The 14,327-nt window shown below is 41.6% G+C and overlaps 1 protein-coding gene across 1 annotated transcript in view; it reads left to right on the top strand.

The window, feature by feature from the left end:
- LOC114564811 (collagen alpha-5(IV) chain) overlaps nt 1-14,327 on the top strand; it is a 29,362-nt gene that overhangs the window by 10,753 nt on the left and 4,282 nt on the right. Inside the window, exons 13-46 of the mRNA XM_028592394.1 lie at nt 190-264; nt 827-880; nt 1,023-1,088; nt 1,913-1,954; nt 2,049-2,102; nt 2,195-2,236; nt 2,422-2,506; nt 2,659-2,694; nt 2,916-3,092; nt 3,680-3,769; nt 4,032-4,115; nt 4,257-4,327; nt 4,408-4,596; nt 4,723-4,894; nt 5,022-5,111; nt 5,219-5,326; nt 5,548-5,642; nt 7,138-7,288; nt 7,456-7,566; nt 7,778-7,942; nt 8,136-8,222; nt 9,356-9,490; nt 9,686-9,784; nt 9,877-9,969; nt 10,764-10,903; nt 11,065-11,191; nt 11,298-11,378; nt 11,568-11,666; nt 11,863-11,910; nt 12,424-12,606; nt 12,905-13,035; nt 13,353-13,425; nt 13,712-13,786; nt 14,061-14,186. Of these exons, the coding sequence (XP_028448195.1) occupies nt 190-264; nt 827-880; nt 1,023-1,088; nt 1,913-1,954; nt 2,049-2,102; nt 2,195-2,236; nt 2,422-2,506; nt 2,659-2,694; nt 2,916-3,092; nt 3,680-3,769; nt 4,032-4,115; nt 4,257-4,327; nt 4,408-4,596; nt 4,723-4,894; nt 5,022-5,111; nt 5,219-5,326; nt 5,548-5,642; nt 7,138-7,288; nt 7,456-7,566; nt 7,778-7,942; nt 8,136-8,222; nt 9,356-9,490; nt 9,686-9,784; nt 9,877-9,969; nt 10,764-10,903; nt 11,065-11,191; nt 11,298-11,378; nt 11,568-11,666; nt 11,863-11,910; nt 12,424-12,606; nt 12,905-13,035; nt 13,353-13,425; nt 13,712-13,786; nt 14,061-14,186 (3,454 nt within the window). The remainder of the gene's footprint in view (nt 1-189; nt 265-826; nt 881-1,022; nt 1,089-1,912; nt 1,955-2,048; nt 2,103-2,194; nt 2,237-2,421; nt 2,507-2,658; nt 2,695-2,915; nt 3,093-3,679; nt 3,770-4,031; nt 4,116-4,256; nt 4,328-4,407; nt 4,597-4,722; nt 4,895-5,021; nt 5,112-5,218; nt 5,327-5,547; nt 5,643-7,137; nt 7,289-7,455; nt 7,567-7,777; nt 7,943-8,135; nt 8,223-9,355; nt 9,491-9,685; nt 9,785-9,876; nt 9,970-10,763; nt 10,904-11,064; nt 11,192-11,297; nt 11,379-11,567; nt 11,667-11,862; nt 11,911-12,423; nt 12,607-12,904; nt 13,036-13,352; nt 13,426-13,711; nt 13,787-14,060; nt 14,187-14,327) is intronic.

The following is a 14,327-nucleotide window of genomic DNA, read 5'->3' as shown; positions in this document are numbered from 1 at the left end:
ATTACAGTGCATTACTTTCCAAAGTATGGATGGTTCATGAGAACAGCCTGATTAATAAGGTTACTTTTCATTAAAAAGGAGAGCATTAATAGCACAACATTTCACCATTTCTGTGACATGACCATAATAATATCTGTAAACAATATGTCTTAGTTATGTTTTAGGATGATCTCAATATGTTTGATGTAGGGGAGAACAGGACCAGGAGGGCCACCGGGGCCACCAGGTCGGATCAATGAGTTCATTGGGAGTCTCCTGGTAAAGGTACAGTAACAGACTGAGGTGACAATCACTCTAGCAATTATAAACTCCACAGAGTGGGGTTTCCTGTATTAACAATGGTATAATGTCCTGTTTTTAAGCACAGTGGTGTCACACTTCCCAAGCTTGAACAGTTTCCAAATTTAGCTGGGAAGGTTTGACCAGGAGGCATTTGAACTTAACCTCCATTTAGCCATGGTTCTAATAGTGGCCGGATGAAAGTGCTCATTTCACTTAAACGTAAATGAAAGAAATAAAAGGGAGAAAAGGAACAGATCGACATGTGGCATAAGAGAAAAAGCTTATGATGTGTCAGTAAATTACATTGTCACTTATTCATTAGAGTTTGATAACTCTTGTGTAGATGGCCTGATGGTGACACTAGAGGAAATATTAGGTTTCATCCTCAAGGGACTAGGAATGTCCACAGCGAAATGTTATGGCAAATTGGCTAGATTAAATTTCTTGGGTCTTTTCAGGACCAAAATGTTTGACAGACAGACTGACAGGCAACTGCTGTCATTGCAACTAATGAACCATAACCTAAGATATATGTCTTATTCAGGGTGAAAAGGGAAACAGAGGAGATGTAGGAGAAAAGGGCTGCATGGGTGCACCAGTAAGTATATACTTTACACATTTTAAAATGAATGCCTTTTTTAATTTTTTTAGATCTCCAAAGATCCTCACAGACATTTGTTCTGTCTTGTTAGTGTTAATTTATCCATCCGATTCCTGTCCCTATTTCAATCTGTTCTCAGGGAGACCCTGGTAATGGCTATTACACCAAAGGAGCAAAGGGAGAAAGAGGACTGGAGGGTACAGAAGTAAGATACAACATGCCATTGATTCCACTTTTCCCCACCTTTAAGCCTCATTTTCTTATTGTAATTTAGTGGTGTTAAAAAATTGAAATTTGCTGTTATTAGGCTGTTGCACCACATCTTTCTCCCTGCAAACACAGATGTTTCACCACTTAACTTTGCATTGAAAGGCCACCCAGTAACACCTTGGGAATAGCTCAAGAAAAAAGATGATCAGCAGAGGGCAGTAATGCAGCATTACTGTAAACTCAATGTGATTCGCCACAAAGGAAAAGGAAAGAACAGAACAGAAGAGAAAGAGGACTCTTAGAGCGGTCCTAAAGGAGCCAACATGGTGCATAGCTGCGGTCAATCTGACTTAATTGGATCTGAATGTATCAGATATTCCTTTAGGAATTAATGCATCAAATTCACCCAACATAAGTGAGATTTTTCAATCTGAACCTGACCTAAAATTATGTGTGCCATGTGGATTGCCAGATATAGCTACAAATTATTCTGTTTTTCATTTAACTTGAAGACAACAGGGACATCTCAGCTGCAGACTTAAAACTGTTTTAGTTTTAACATTTTCTTTATTTTTTTAGCTTGGGGCACCTGAATTGAGACACTGCTTCTGACGAAGAGGCTTCTGCTAATCCTATCTAGCCATATGAAATGAAATCCCAACTGTTGAATGCTTTCATGATCACTGCCACGTAATGCCAACCAAACAGTTTTAATAATGAAATGAATTAAGGATGCCTGAGGCCCTTCATGAACTATTTTTTTTTTATAGAAAGCATAACCTGCCAGTCCTTCAATGTTGTCCTTAATTGTCCTTACAGGGAAAGCCAGGGAAGGATGGTGATCCTGGACAAGTATTAAGGGTACTGCTCTACAATGCTATGAATGTGCATGTAGTGTGCAGAGTCTTCATGATATCATGTGTGTGGCTTTTGAATACAATATAATTTTCTTTAGGGAAGACCTGGCGTCAGCGGTGATCCAGGATATCCAGGAACACCAGGATGGACGGTCAGTGATCTGTTAGTGCCAACACATCAATATCCAGTCTTTTAGTGGGTTGATATGCTTTGTCTTATCCTTTGATTTGCTTTAATTTTTAGGGTGAAAAGGGAGATAGGGGTCCCCCTGGTCCACCTGGAGATGTGAGTTTATTCTTATCATTTTCTTCCAAATACTCCTGAATTTTGTGGTATTTGAAGCCAGTTTCCAAGTGTTTTCTTCAATGTTATGATAATTATTAGTGAGTAAAAGTGTGTTGTACAGCATAAGTCAATCCAGCTGTTCTTGTTGTTCCACCGTGATTCCACCACTGTGGTTTTGTCTACAGATATTTGGGCCTGTGACTGAGCCTCTCAAAGGATACCGCGGAGATCCTGGTTACCTAGGCTCACCTGGGCTCCCTGGGCATCGAGGTAGATGAACATAATGCTGTGTAATTACCAGATTGAGACATAATGAGATGACCGACTATTCTACTGCTGGTGGTTAGAACTCTATAAACCAATATTTGCTTTCAGCAGACTTGCCTATACAGAAATAACACAAGTTACTATTCTTTCCCCAGGTGTTGATGGATTTCCTGGACCTGATGGACCTCCAGGTGGATCTATCTATCTATCTATCTATCTATCTATCTATCTATCTATCTATCTATCTATCTACCAATCTACCTACCTATCTATCTATCTATCTATCTATCTATCTATCTATCTATCTATCTATACCTCTGTACTGTATTTATGTAAAAGGTACAGTATAAATATGTATAACTTTTGGTTTTCCTAAATATAATGCTTACAATCTCTGACTTACATTACACAGGGCATTCATCTGGGATTTATGTGCCTGGCCCACGTGGTCCCAATGGCTTTCCAGGCATCAAAGGGGACAATGGGGAGCCTGGGGGTACTTTTTGGGGACCCCCAGGTCTAGATGGGGATGATGGTGATCAAGGGCCTCCCGGAGATCAAGGCCCACGTGGACCTCCTGAAGACAGAAGTATGTATAAATAGCTTCCTTCTGAAAAAGTTGTTTACAGTAATCTAAACTCTTACCACTACCATTACTTCTGCTACAACTGATACTACTACTGCTGGTAATGCTTCCACTTTCAGTAATACCGGTAATTATTTCAAATATCTTGATAAACTCAACAAACTTGTTGCATAGGTGATAGTACTGTATGTTTGTCATTTTTAGAAATCTTCTATTCTGGCTTTCACAGTGTCACAGTAAGCTTATTAGATAAGAGTTTATATGATTGTTGGACATCTAAAGATACAATTTCTGCGGTTCTTTTCACAGTAAACAACACAAACATTAGCTTTATGTAATGGGAAAAAATGTGATCAGAGACTACATGGTGAAAAGTGTTTGAGGTTGGATTCAAATTCCAACTGCTGCAGTTAGGTGTACGGTAGGCACATTATTGACCAGCCGGTCATGAGTTTATTGTTTTGATTTCTCAAGGACCAACAAAAATGCACCAATGATGAGAAGAAAATCCTTTTTTTTTTTTATAAATTAGGCAAATCAGGGAAACCCTAACTAGTAGACTGATGGACTGTTGTTGGTATTGCTTGTAGCTAACAGGACTACCAAAGGTCTCCCAGGAAGGAAGGGAACGAGGGGTGCACCTGGACCTACGGGATATGATGGGATGTATGGAATGAAAGGTGAAAAACTTTTTTTTATTTTTATTAATTGTCACAATTACTGTAAAAAAATGTCAAATTGGTTTGACATTTCCTCTGACCTGCTTGTTCCCATTCATCCCTCTAAACAAGCTACGCTGGTAGGCTATTATGTGCGGTTGAGCTACATAGCAGTTACTGTAATGCAGCCCTGTAATGGATTGGAGAGAGAAGAGAAAACATTAATATTGTGTAATATAGATGTGACTTACTAAAAATATTCCCATGGTTATTCTTCGTTCAGGAGAGAAGGGGGAGCCATGTTATGAGTGTATCGGATTAGGATCCCCAGGACCTCCGGGTCACCGTGGCCCACCTGGCATTCCTGGTAAAACCATGAAAACACACAGATTTTTCCAAATCCGTCCTTCTTTTACATTCAAATGCATTTTGACGTTTGACTGGTAATACTGGAGAGTATAAAGTGTTTGAAACTGGAATAGACATTCTCCGTCTTTCGATCGCTCAGGATATAATCAGGGACCCGGTGCTAAAGGTGATCCAGGCTTCAGAGGACCTAGTGGCTTACCTGGAAGACAAGTAAGAAAGCATCATTTAAAAAGTAATTTTTTTTTAGTTTTTTTTTTTTTACACTTGTAAACAACAGTTCTTCTCTGAAGGGTCCTAGTGGTGAAATGGGATTTCCAGGGCCTCCAGGACAAAAAGGAGAATCATATTCCCACAACATTCCTGGGATAAAGGGAGAGAAAGGTGATCCGGGACAGCCTGGCAGGCCCGGTGCAGATGCCCTCCCTGGGCTTCCTGGGCTACCAGGTCGCAAAGGCAATCAAGGGCCTCCCGGGGATTCGGTGAGAAGTTTTTGACAGACATGGTGTCCTGTGTTTATTTTTCAACCTTCTTAAATTCTTAGCCGTGGGCAAGAGCCTATCCAAGAGATGTTGTCATTTGGAATAAGTTGTCCATCTTCTCTCTAGTATCCTTTCCCTGGGGAAGAGGGGGACCGTGGTTTCCCAGGTGCACCCGGGCCTTCAGGCAGACCGGGACCAGCTGGCTACCCTGGGCCAGTGGGATATGGGCCTACTGGATTGCCAGGGAGACAGGGAGATGTTGGGGTACCTGGCCTGCCAGGGCCGCCTGGAATTCCAGGTAAAGAAACACAATAAACAATATACAATTTGACAGACATTTATACATAAAAACACAAGTAAATAGATAAAAAAAAAACTCTGACAGCCATTGTATGTCCTTTGTTGTCTTACTCCGTCATTGGTAGGCCAGAAAGGCGAACCAAGCCACGTCCTCACCAAAGGACGTCCTGGACCACCTGGATTTAAAGGTCTGCCTGGTTCACCTGGACACCCAGGTTAGCATGGCTCTATGACTGATGGAATGATTAATGGCTGGATGGTTGTTATGTTACCATACAATAGATGATGAAACAGTCTCTCATACTTACAAACAAACATCCAGGTAATGACGGAGCACCGGGTACCCCAGGAATAACTGGTTTTCGAGGACAGAAAGGCGAAAGCGGTGAGGTGTCACTTCCTGGAAGGCCGGGGATCCCAGGACAGAAAGGTATTCTATGTGTTATTGAGCTCAAGCTAAAAGAAGAAAAAAAAAGCCAGAAGGTGGATTACCAGTAATACAGTTAAGTTACTTTGGGAGTTTTCAGATACCTCCTTAAGGTAAGAATATGTAATCAATGTATCATTCATCTGTGTGTGTGTGTGTGTGTGTGTGTGTGTGTGTGTGTGTGTGTGTGTGTGTGTGTGTGTGTGTGTGTGTGTGTTGTTCAGGTGACAAGGGGCAGCCAGGTGTCCTAGGCCTTTCAGTTAGGGGCTTGCCTGGTCGGCCAGGTTCACAAGGTCTTCCTGGTCCTGCAGGACAAAAGGTCAGAGAGTATTTTAGTATTGTAGTACTTCATTGGCTATTATGTGAAAGCAAAGTGAAGGGTAGTTTTATTAACTCCCGATTCCAGGGTTTCCATTGCGTAATACAGATGCAGATGAAAAACAGGAAATATTAAAGTGCCCATATTATGAAAAAAAAACACTTTTTGTGGGATTTGGGGTGTTATTTTGTGTCTCTGGTGCTTCCACACACATACAAACTTTGAAAAAAAACCCATCCATGCTGTTTTGAGTGAGATACGGGTTTCTGATGTGTCCTGACTTCAGTCTCCGGGTGAGCTGTTCAAAATCTGCAGGGCTTTCTACGTCACTAGCCGAAACGAGGGGCCTAGGGGCTAGCACTAGCATGCTAGCTCGTTGTCAATGGCAAAACACTGCTACAACACACACACAAATTCACCCTAATCTACAAAATAAATTGTATAGAACTACTTACATGTCCCTGTCCCCAGTATTCCACGCAAAGTTGGAAGTGCGCCCTCATTTAGAAGAAGTCTCCCTGCTAATCCTGCCTTATACTGGCCGAAGTTGGAGAAACAGCTAGCTAGCTCATGTAACTATCTCATTATCTCAACTATCTGTTACCTAGCTACTGTGTGCGACTGACAACAAAAATGTTACAGAAGTTGAGAGGTCTCTCTCTCTGTAGCTAAAACAGAGACCTGACACAGGGTGAAAGGAGGGACTGCAGCAATATGCAGTACAACAAAAATATGGTGTTTTTTGAAAATGAAACCATGTAAACCTATTCTGATACAATGTCAAATTACAATCATGAACCTGAAAATGAGCATAATATGGCCACTTTAAGTTATATTAAAGGTACCCTGAAATTGTATCTATCTTAAAGTGTTTCCGTCAACCTGGTACGGAATTCTGTGAGACCAAGTTGGTTTCCGTTCGGGTAGGAGATAGACGGCAAGAGATAAATCGCCATTTGGGAAAAAAGCTTTTTGTGCTAAGCTGCTGGCTGTTGCTTCATATTTATCATACGGACATGACAGCGGTAAGTGTGACCTAATGGGACATCTGCTATGGAGAAATCTGTTTTGTTTAAGAGGACAAGCAGTGAAGTGAAATTGTTACAACAAATTGTGATTACTTTATTGGTTGTACCTTTGTTGTTAAGGAAGTAAGAGTTTTCCAGGTCATTCAAGTGATCAATTTCACCTTTGTGCCTCAAAGCACTTCATGCTACCATAAGGTCTGTATAGAATATCATAAAAGTTGAGTGTTGAATGTTAAGGACTTTTCAGCAGATGGATTCGAACATGCCCTAAACGCACCTGCGCCAGGCCCTTCCCGACATGTGCTTATATCGTGAAAATAGGTCTCTCTGTGTTTTACTGTCAAGTGAAAAGTCATGATAGAGAACTAGCACTGCACTAGAACAATGTCATACTGCAAGCACATTGAAATGTGTGAATATGAACAATTATGAAAATAAGTAATATGCTGTATATTTGTGATCATTAGGGTGATAGTGGCCCTGGACACCCTGGTCCCCCAGGACCCCCAGGGTCTCCTGGAGAAGATGGAGATCAGGGTCCTTTAGGAGATCCTGGGATCCCTGGCCTACCTGGGAACCCAGGACTAATTGGCAATCCTGGTTTTCCAGGAGAAAAGGGTACAGTACTCATAAATCAAATATATAATATATAAAAACCCTTTAGTGCAGACAGACAGAAATACATAAGATGTATAGTTCAGACACACATACGTGTGTGCATTCATGCAGACATATTCATACAAACATAACTTCATCTATTTACTGCTTTATTCTATGTTATGCAGGAAATAAAGGTTCTGTAGGGCCTCCAGGACCACCTGGTAATAAGGATTCATGTAAAGGTTTACTTGGACCTAGGGGAGAACCAGGACCAGATGGTTATCCAGGACATCCAGGTCAGTGTATATTGTCATGTAAATGTAACTTTCAACTCCAGAGGGACAGTGAATGCAGAATGTGAAAGTTATCAGAGGATGAAATGTCAACACTGTCAAACACATTTAGACAGTTTCTTGCTATAGGGAATAAAGTCTTTTTCACTATCCCCTTACCTGCATTTTGTTTTGCTCTCTACCTCTTTTTTGTTCTGTCTCTCCCCTCTCCCAGGACCTAATAGCTCCCCCGGTGAGAAGGGGAACCCAGGTTTGCCAGGGTTTGGTCGCCCTGGCGTCCCTGGTGATCCTGGTATCCCCGGCCCATCAGTGCCAGGTCCACCTGGCCTTACTGGATCAAAAGGGATAAAGGGAAAAAACGGCCTGCCCGGACAACCAGGTTTGGCATTACCTCTCTGACAGGCTAAAACACTAACTTGATGTATTCAACTTTTCAACTGACTTTGAATACATTTTGGTATTCACTGCCTCAATCACGGGCTATATAGGAAAACGTCCATTATATTGTAGAATATTGTATGTATTTATAGACCAATAGCGTGTTTTCACGTGTTTCACTTGCATTTCTTCAGGACTGAGAGGAGACCTTGGACCAGACGGGTCACCAGGATACGGAAAAGATGGGTTGTCTGGAATTATGGGACCACCAGGCGAAATAGGTAATACACACACACACACGCACATGCACACACATACACACACACACACACACACACACACACACACACACACACACACACACACACACACCTTAACAGACAAGGAGATCACTGTACAGTATATCAACTACATGTTTACAGTAACATATAAAGGTACATTAAGTCAGTCTGGCGTCCGATATGAAACAATGGTTAGTGAATCATTGTAGTTGTAGTTTTACTGCATCGTTTTGAGACAGGATGTGTATGGGAAGTTCACAGTTATACAGTTTTTTCCAATTGCTAACACACTAAAATGACATGCATAGCACAATTATTTAAACTGACACACAGAGGGCAAAACCTCTTCTTAAGTCGCCAAAAGTCTAAACACCTTTTCTGCTTTACACACATTTTGCAATTCAAAGTGGCACTTTTTAAATACACTGAACACGGTTCTCTGCATAAGACACAACAATCTGACATAAAGTCACATATTTGCCATTCCAAAACACTGCCATTCAAAATGACACTACATGAGCTAATTGGCCAATATATGTGCCACCTGGCTAAACACCTCAATGGTTAATTGTTACCACTTTAATCAGGAAGTAAGCACTATGATGCCTCTTTTTTTCTATATATTTTTTCTGCAAATTTTTTAGTTTACTGTTTTTTTGTGAGCATATTTTTGTTCAGTCCAATGTAAATATATCTGCTGTGCATATGTTGCACTGACTTGTTTGGTGAAAAATAAAAAATAAAATGTTTCAGCAGCATGTGTGTGTATCTGCAAATATTTCTGTGCATGTGAACAATCTGAAGAATTTTCTACAATTTGAACTATTTTAGTATTATGACAAAGCACACTAAAGATGAGAGTGCTTTTCATTATGCCCAACAGTGTGTAGTTGGTTAGACAAAAATCTGGTAACATGAATGAAGTGTGCACCATGTGGTGTAAACATTTGATTTTGATAATGCTGTATGTAGTTTTGGTTGCAGTGCTTCATTTTGCAGGATATATGAGGTATTTTGCAGTTTGGGTGTCTGGTGTTATATTTTATAAAACCAGCCTAGGTTGCAAAATTGTGTTTTAGCAATCGGAAAAAACTGTAATAGAGTTACTGTGATGTCCCCGTTACTGTTTACAGGTGCCCCCGGCCCAGATGGAGCCAGAGGTTCCACGGGTCCACCAGGCATGAAGGGCGAACCAGGTTTGCAAGGTCCTCCAGGGCCCCCAGCACCAATAAACTTAGTGGGGCCCAAAGGGGATCCTGGCAATCCGGGTAAGCTTTGCAATGTCATTCAGTCGTTTCACAAAACATAACTCAAATGTTTTAAGATATCTTCGATTCCACTTTAGATATTGCGAGAGTGCATATGAAGTCATAAATACAGTCTTTGCTAAGGCTTCCTGTTATACAGTTCAATCTAGCCTATGATATGGTGATAGTTTTCTAACTCTAGCTGTACTTTCTCAGGTTACCCTGGTCTGTCTGGTGCCCGTGGAGATACTGGAAGTATTGGGGCAAAAGGACGGAGAGGGATAGATGGAGCACCAGGGGGTTGTGGACAACCAGGTTTGAAATTAGCTCCATATTTGAAACAAGAAAATGTGTCAGTATTTTAGTTTTTGAAATTGCATTTGTGCTGTGTGCCTATCTTTGTCCAGGTCCCCCAGGTGATCCAGGTGTTAATGGACACACAGAAGGAAGTCGAGGACCTGCTGGAGCTCCAGGGGACCCAGGAGTCAGGGGGCCTCCAGGTAAGTCCCAAAGTTTAGTTTAAGGCCAAACACACATATTGTTTTCATACAAATTCACATTTTGACTTTTAATAACCATTAAAGGGTCACAATATAGATATGAAATAGTGTGGTATAAAGTAGTAAAATATGGTATAAAGATTTTTTTTTAATGATTGGACTGTACCCCAGTGTTTAGTCAAGACCACCTAAAGCGAGACCAAGTCATTACCAAGACAGAGTGTATCGAGACCGAGACAAGACCAAGACCAGACCAAACTGAAACATACAGTATATACACAACTAGCTAATATGTTTACCTTATATTCGCTTAATCACTTTGTGTGAGGGGTGAAGAAATTTCTGGAAAGTTTTGGTACAGAGGCAGATTAATAACTTTAGCTAGCTAGATTCGCTAGCATCACTTACCTTACCTACTTACTTAACTGGGGTTAACAGTAACACATTTCAAACTAGAAATGACTCATTTGGTTGCATTTCAAGCATCCATTTTACATCCAATCACAGTCATGATGTTAACACATAAATTAGACGATACACAGGCAATTTAGTCATATCCCTGCAGACTTGACCGGTCATGAAATTAAAATCCAGAGTCATCTTCATCCGAGACCGACAGACAGTAAAAATTTGGTGGATTCCGAGACGAGACCAAGATCTTCAGAAAGTGGTCTTGAGACCAAGACCGATCTCGAGTACTAGAACGCTGCTGTACCCTGTACTACAGCTGTCGATATCAAGGTCTCTTTTAATGTATCTTACTGAAAATTATTGTTTGGTTTAAACCCTCACAGGCCCAACGGGAACAAAAGGAGATCGAGGAATCCCTGGAAGGCCAGGTCGCGATGGTGCATCAGGTCCAACTGGTTACAAAGGAGTTAAGGGAGAGCCAAACTACTATGGATATGGACTGCCTGGACCAGTAGGACAAAAGGTGCAGAAATGACTGATATAAAGAGGATTTGTAACTGATGCAGCAGAGCAGAGTACAAGCAAGTGAAATACTAAAATGTGTGTAGATTCAAAACTATGTGTTAATTATAAATAATGATACATTCTCATTCTTTTACTCTTTATTGTTCCTTCTGTGCTCAGGGTGAACCAGGATCAACCAATACTAATGCGAGAAAGGGTCAGAAAGGTGAAGCTGGCTCTTTTGGAGCTCTGGGTTTACCAGGACGCCGTGGAGCAAAAGGAAACCCAGGGCGTGTTGGACAAAATGGTGACTACCACTTATCACAAAAATAAGGCAATTTATAATTGTTGTATGTTTTGCTCACACTCGGTGAACCTCTCACTCCTCTCCTGTCCCCACCCTGCTATTCCAGGTTCACCAGGCTATCAAGGGTTTAAAGGTTCAGATGGGCCTCCAGGAAGAAAAGGACAGCTAGGACCCAACGGACGGCCAGGTAAAGGCCTCTGAAGTGCTATAAATACTATACTTAAAAAGGAAACCTTACATTTGACTAAAACAATGAATAACAATCTCTGCAAGTGTGGCCGACTGTGTTACCTTTACTTTAGTCACGTTTGAAAGACAAGGAACTTGAATCTGTATTGTGTTTTCACTGCACTATTTTCACATCTGTTTGCCTCAGGTGACCCAGGCCTGCCGGGTGTCAGGGGTTATCGAGGTTCTAAAGGCAGTCAGGGCCGGGATGGGATCCCTGGCCCGCCAGGGCAGAAAGGAGACACTAGTAAGGGGAAAGGTCCTGTAGGGCTCTATGAGCTCCTGCACATCCTGTATATAGCAAACTTCCAAGTATCATACTTTGTATTTCTTCATGTCCAAACCACTGGCTTGTAGAAAAATTGCCTCTTTCATAGCTATTGGGACTTTCAAAGTAATGGTTGCAGCCAAAACTCACCTCTCCTTCCATCTCCTCTCTGTAGACATCATGGGAGGGAAACCTGGTGGCCGTGGTGAAACAGGTCAACAAGGTGAGTCTCAGGTAAATAACATAATCCTTTTCAAGATTTTTATAAACATCCTACTTGTGTCAGTTTCCTTCATCTTAAAAAGACATTTTTATTTTCATACTTGGCACATTTGGAGAATTTTCTGCAATTTGTCTTTTACCAAAGATGACTGCTTTGCCTTAGAACATTTTGTGCATTTGGTGAAAGACTTTTTCGCACCGTTGTTCACTGCTGATTAGTACTGTTGTTGGCGCATTATTATGGAACCCACGCAACTTCTAGGAGGGACCCGCCCTTTACTAGCAATCACATGCTACTATTGGCCAGGCGTCCGTGCTTACGCAAGGCAACGGAACACGATTTGTTTAGGTCCTATCCCCTGACCAGTCGGCTATCCTAACCTTAACTACTCAAGGTCAATCTCTAACCCCAACTAATCTGGCTGCTTCGTAGGACGAGACTTGCCTAGAAGTTGCGTGGGATCCATAATACGCATTGTTGACATTAATGCACGTCTATATTTGTGCACTGTAGGTCCCCCCGGGAACACTGGTCCCCCTGGCTTGCCTGTTACAGGGAGTCCTGGACCAATAGGTGACAGAGGATTTCCAGGTTCACCTGGGACCTCTGGTTCGATTGGACTACCAGGAAGTGAAGGGGCCTGTCTTCCTGGATTAAAAGGAGACCACGGCCGTCCTGGCAATCCTGGTAGCCCAGGTGAGGATGTACTGCTCACATTCCTTTTCTGAAAGTGACACTAAATCAGACAATCTCAGGACTCATGAGCTCATTATGCATGATAGAACACTTCTTAGGTTTATGAACAGTGCGATATAACCTGATATTCTGGTTTAGCTTTTTTTTTCCCTGCATAATGTACAAATATAATACTTTTACAAGTGGTTTAAGTCCAAAAGATATTTTGACATATGCGTTCCTTATTTTCCTTATTTGCTTCACATTTGTCACATATGTACTTCATTCATTATACTAAAATTACTCTCTTTATATGTAGGATATCCTGGCCCACCTGGCCATCCAGGCCCCACATTGCCTGGGTTAAAAGGAGACAGAGGGTACTCAGGTCTTCCAGGAGGCAGAGGCAGTAGTGGACCCCGTGGAGATCCAGGCCCTCAACGACCACCTGTAAGCAAGCCTAATTTTTATTTAACCGTTATACAAAGGAGAATGAAGATTCAAGTCCAACGTTCTGCATTCACATTTGTATCCAACAAAGGAGATGTGATTTTCAATTAAAGCAAAGTTGTTTCTTTTGATTTTGAAAATGAACACAGCACTCATTTAAAATGACATAATCTTTGTCTTTTCTTTCAACAAAATAACCAAGATGGTTTTAAGCATCATCTGCAGTTACATCACAACTGAAGCTGAGACTTCAAAATCTGGCTGCACTACTCAAAGTCTAACGTTTGACCTTTCTTTTGTTTCATTTGCCTCCCCAGGGTCCAAGAGGTAGACCTGGAGGCCCGGGACCAAGAGGTGATTCTGGTCCTCCTGGAGTCCATGGGCCCCCTGGTAATCAATCATTTCAACTTTAGCCTATAGATTAGGGTTTCTCATTGAATTCTTCCCCAGACAATGCCAGATCTGTCACTACAGAAGAGTACTACTCTACAGTTGATTTATGTTCCCACAACTGAGGAATACAAATGGGACGGAGAATGACATGGACAGAGATACAATAGATGTATGATGATTCATTTCACTGTCTTCTTTGAAATCCGATAAAATGGAATGTATGCAATAGGGTGTGATGAAAAGCTAATTCCCTTTAAATCTAGTTATGACCTGTGTGTTTAAGGTGGCAAGGGAGACCCTGGATACATCTCAGGTCCACCGGGTCCACCTGGGATGAAAGGTTTTCCTGGACCACCAGGTGCGGCAAAAGTTTGTTTTATACTGTTCAAAATAACCAGGAATAATACTGAGCCCTGTTATTATCTTCCAGACTAAATCCACTTCTACATCTTAACAGACAATCAGCAGAAATACAATACTCTACCCATCACTGTCAGATAACCTGTCCAGTAATACTGTAACTGTTAGCACACGACTGGCATTTACTAATCCTAGACAAGCTCAGCCACGGCCCACAGGTATTATATATTTTGGTAAGTAGCTTTCTAAATCCTCCTACTCTTTCACTACAGGCTTCAAAGGTGAATCAAAAATTGCCCAGGTGATATATGAACCAGGACCTCCTGGCGTACCTGGTCCCACAGGCAATCAAGGAGCCCCAGGGAGCACTGGACCACCAGGACCAATAGGCCAACCAGGTCTAGCATTTGATCTCATCTCAGTCCATGCATTGATTATAAGATGTGCTGCTGTTTTGCCAAGGATACTGCACCTCATTTCCCTCTGAGGCTGACACCGGACACCTCACCCTATGTCATATGTCATATTTAATATCTCCA

Source organism: Perca flavescens, chromosome 12 (genome assembly GCF_004354835.1).
Source record: "Perca flavescens isolate YP-PL-M2 chromosome 12, PFLA_1.0, whole genome shotgun sequence".
In the NCBI taxonomy this organism is placed as follows: domain Eukaryota; kingdom Metazoa; phylum Chordata; class Actinopteri; order Perciformes; family Percidae; genus Perca; species Perca flavescens.
This window is presented reverse-complemented; position numbering and strand designations above follow the sequence as displayed.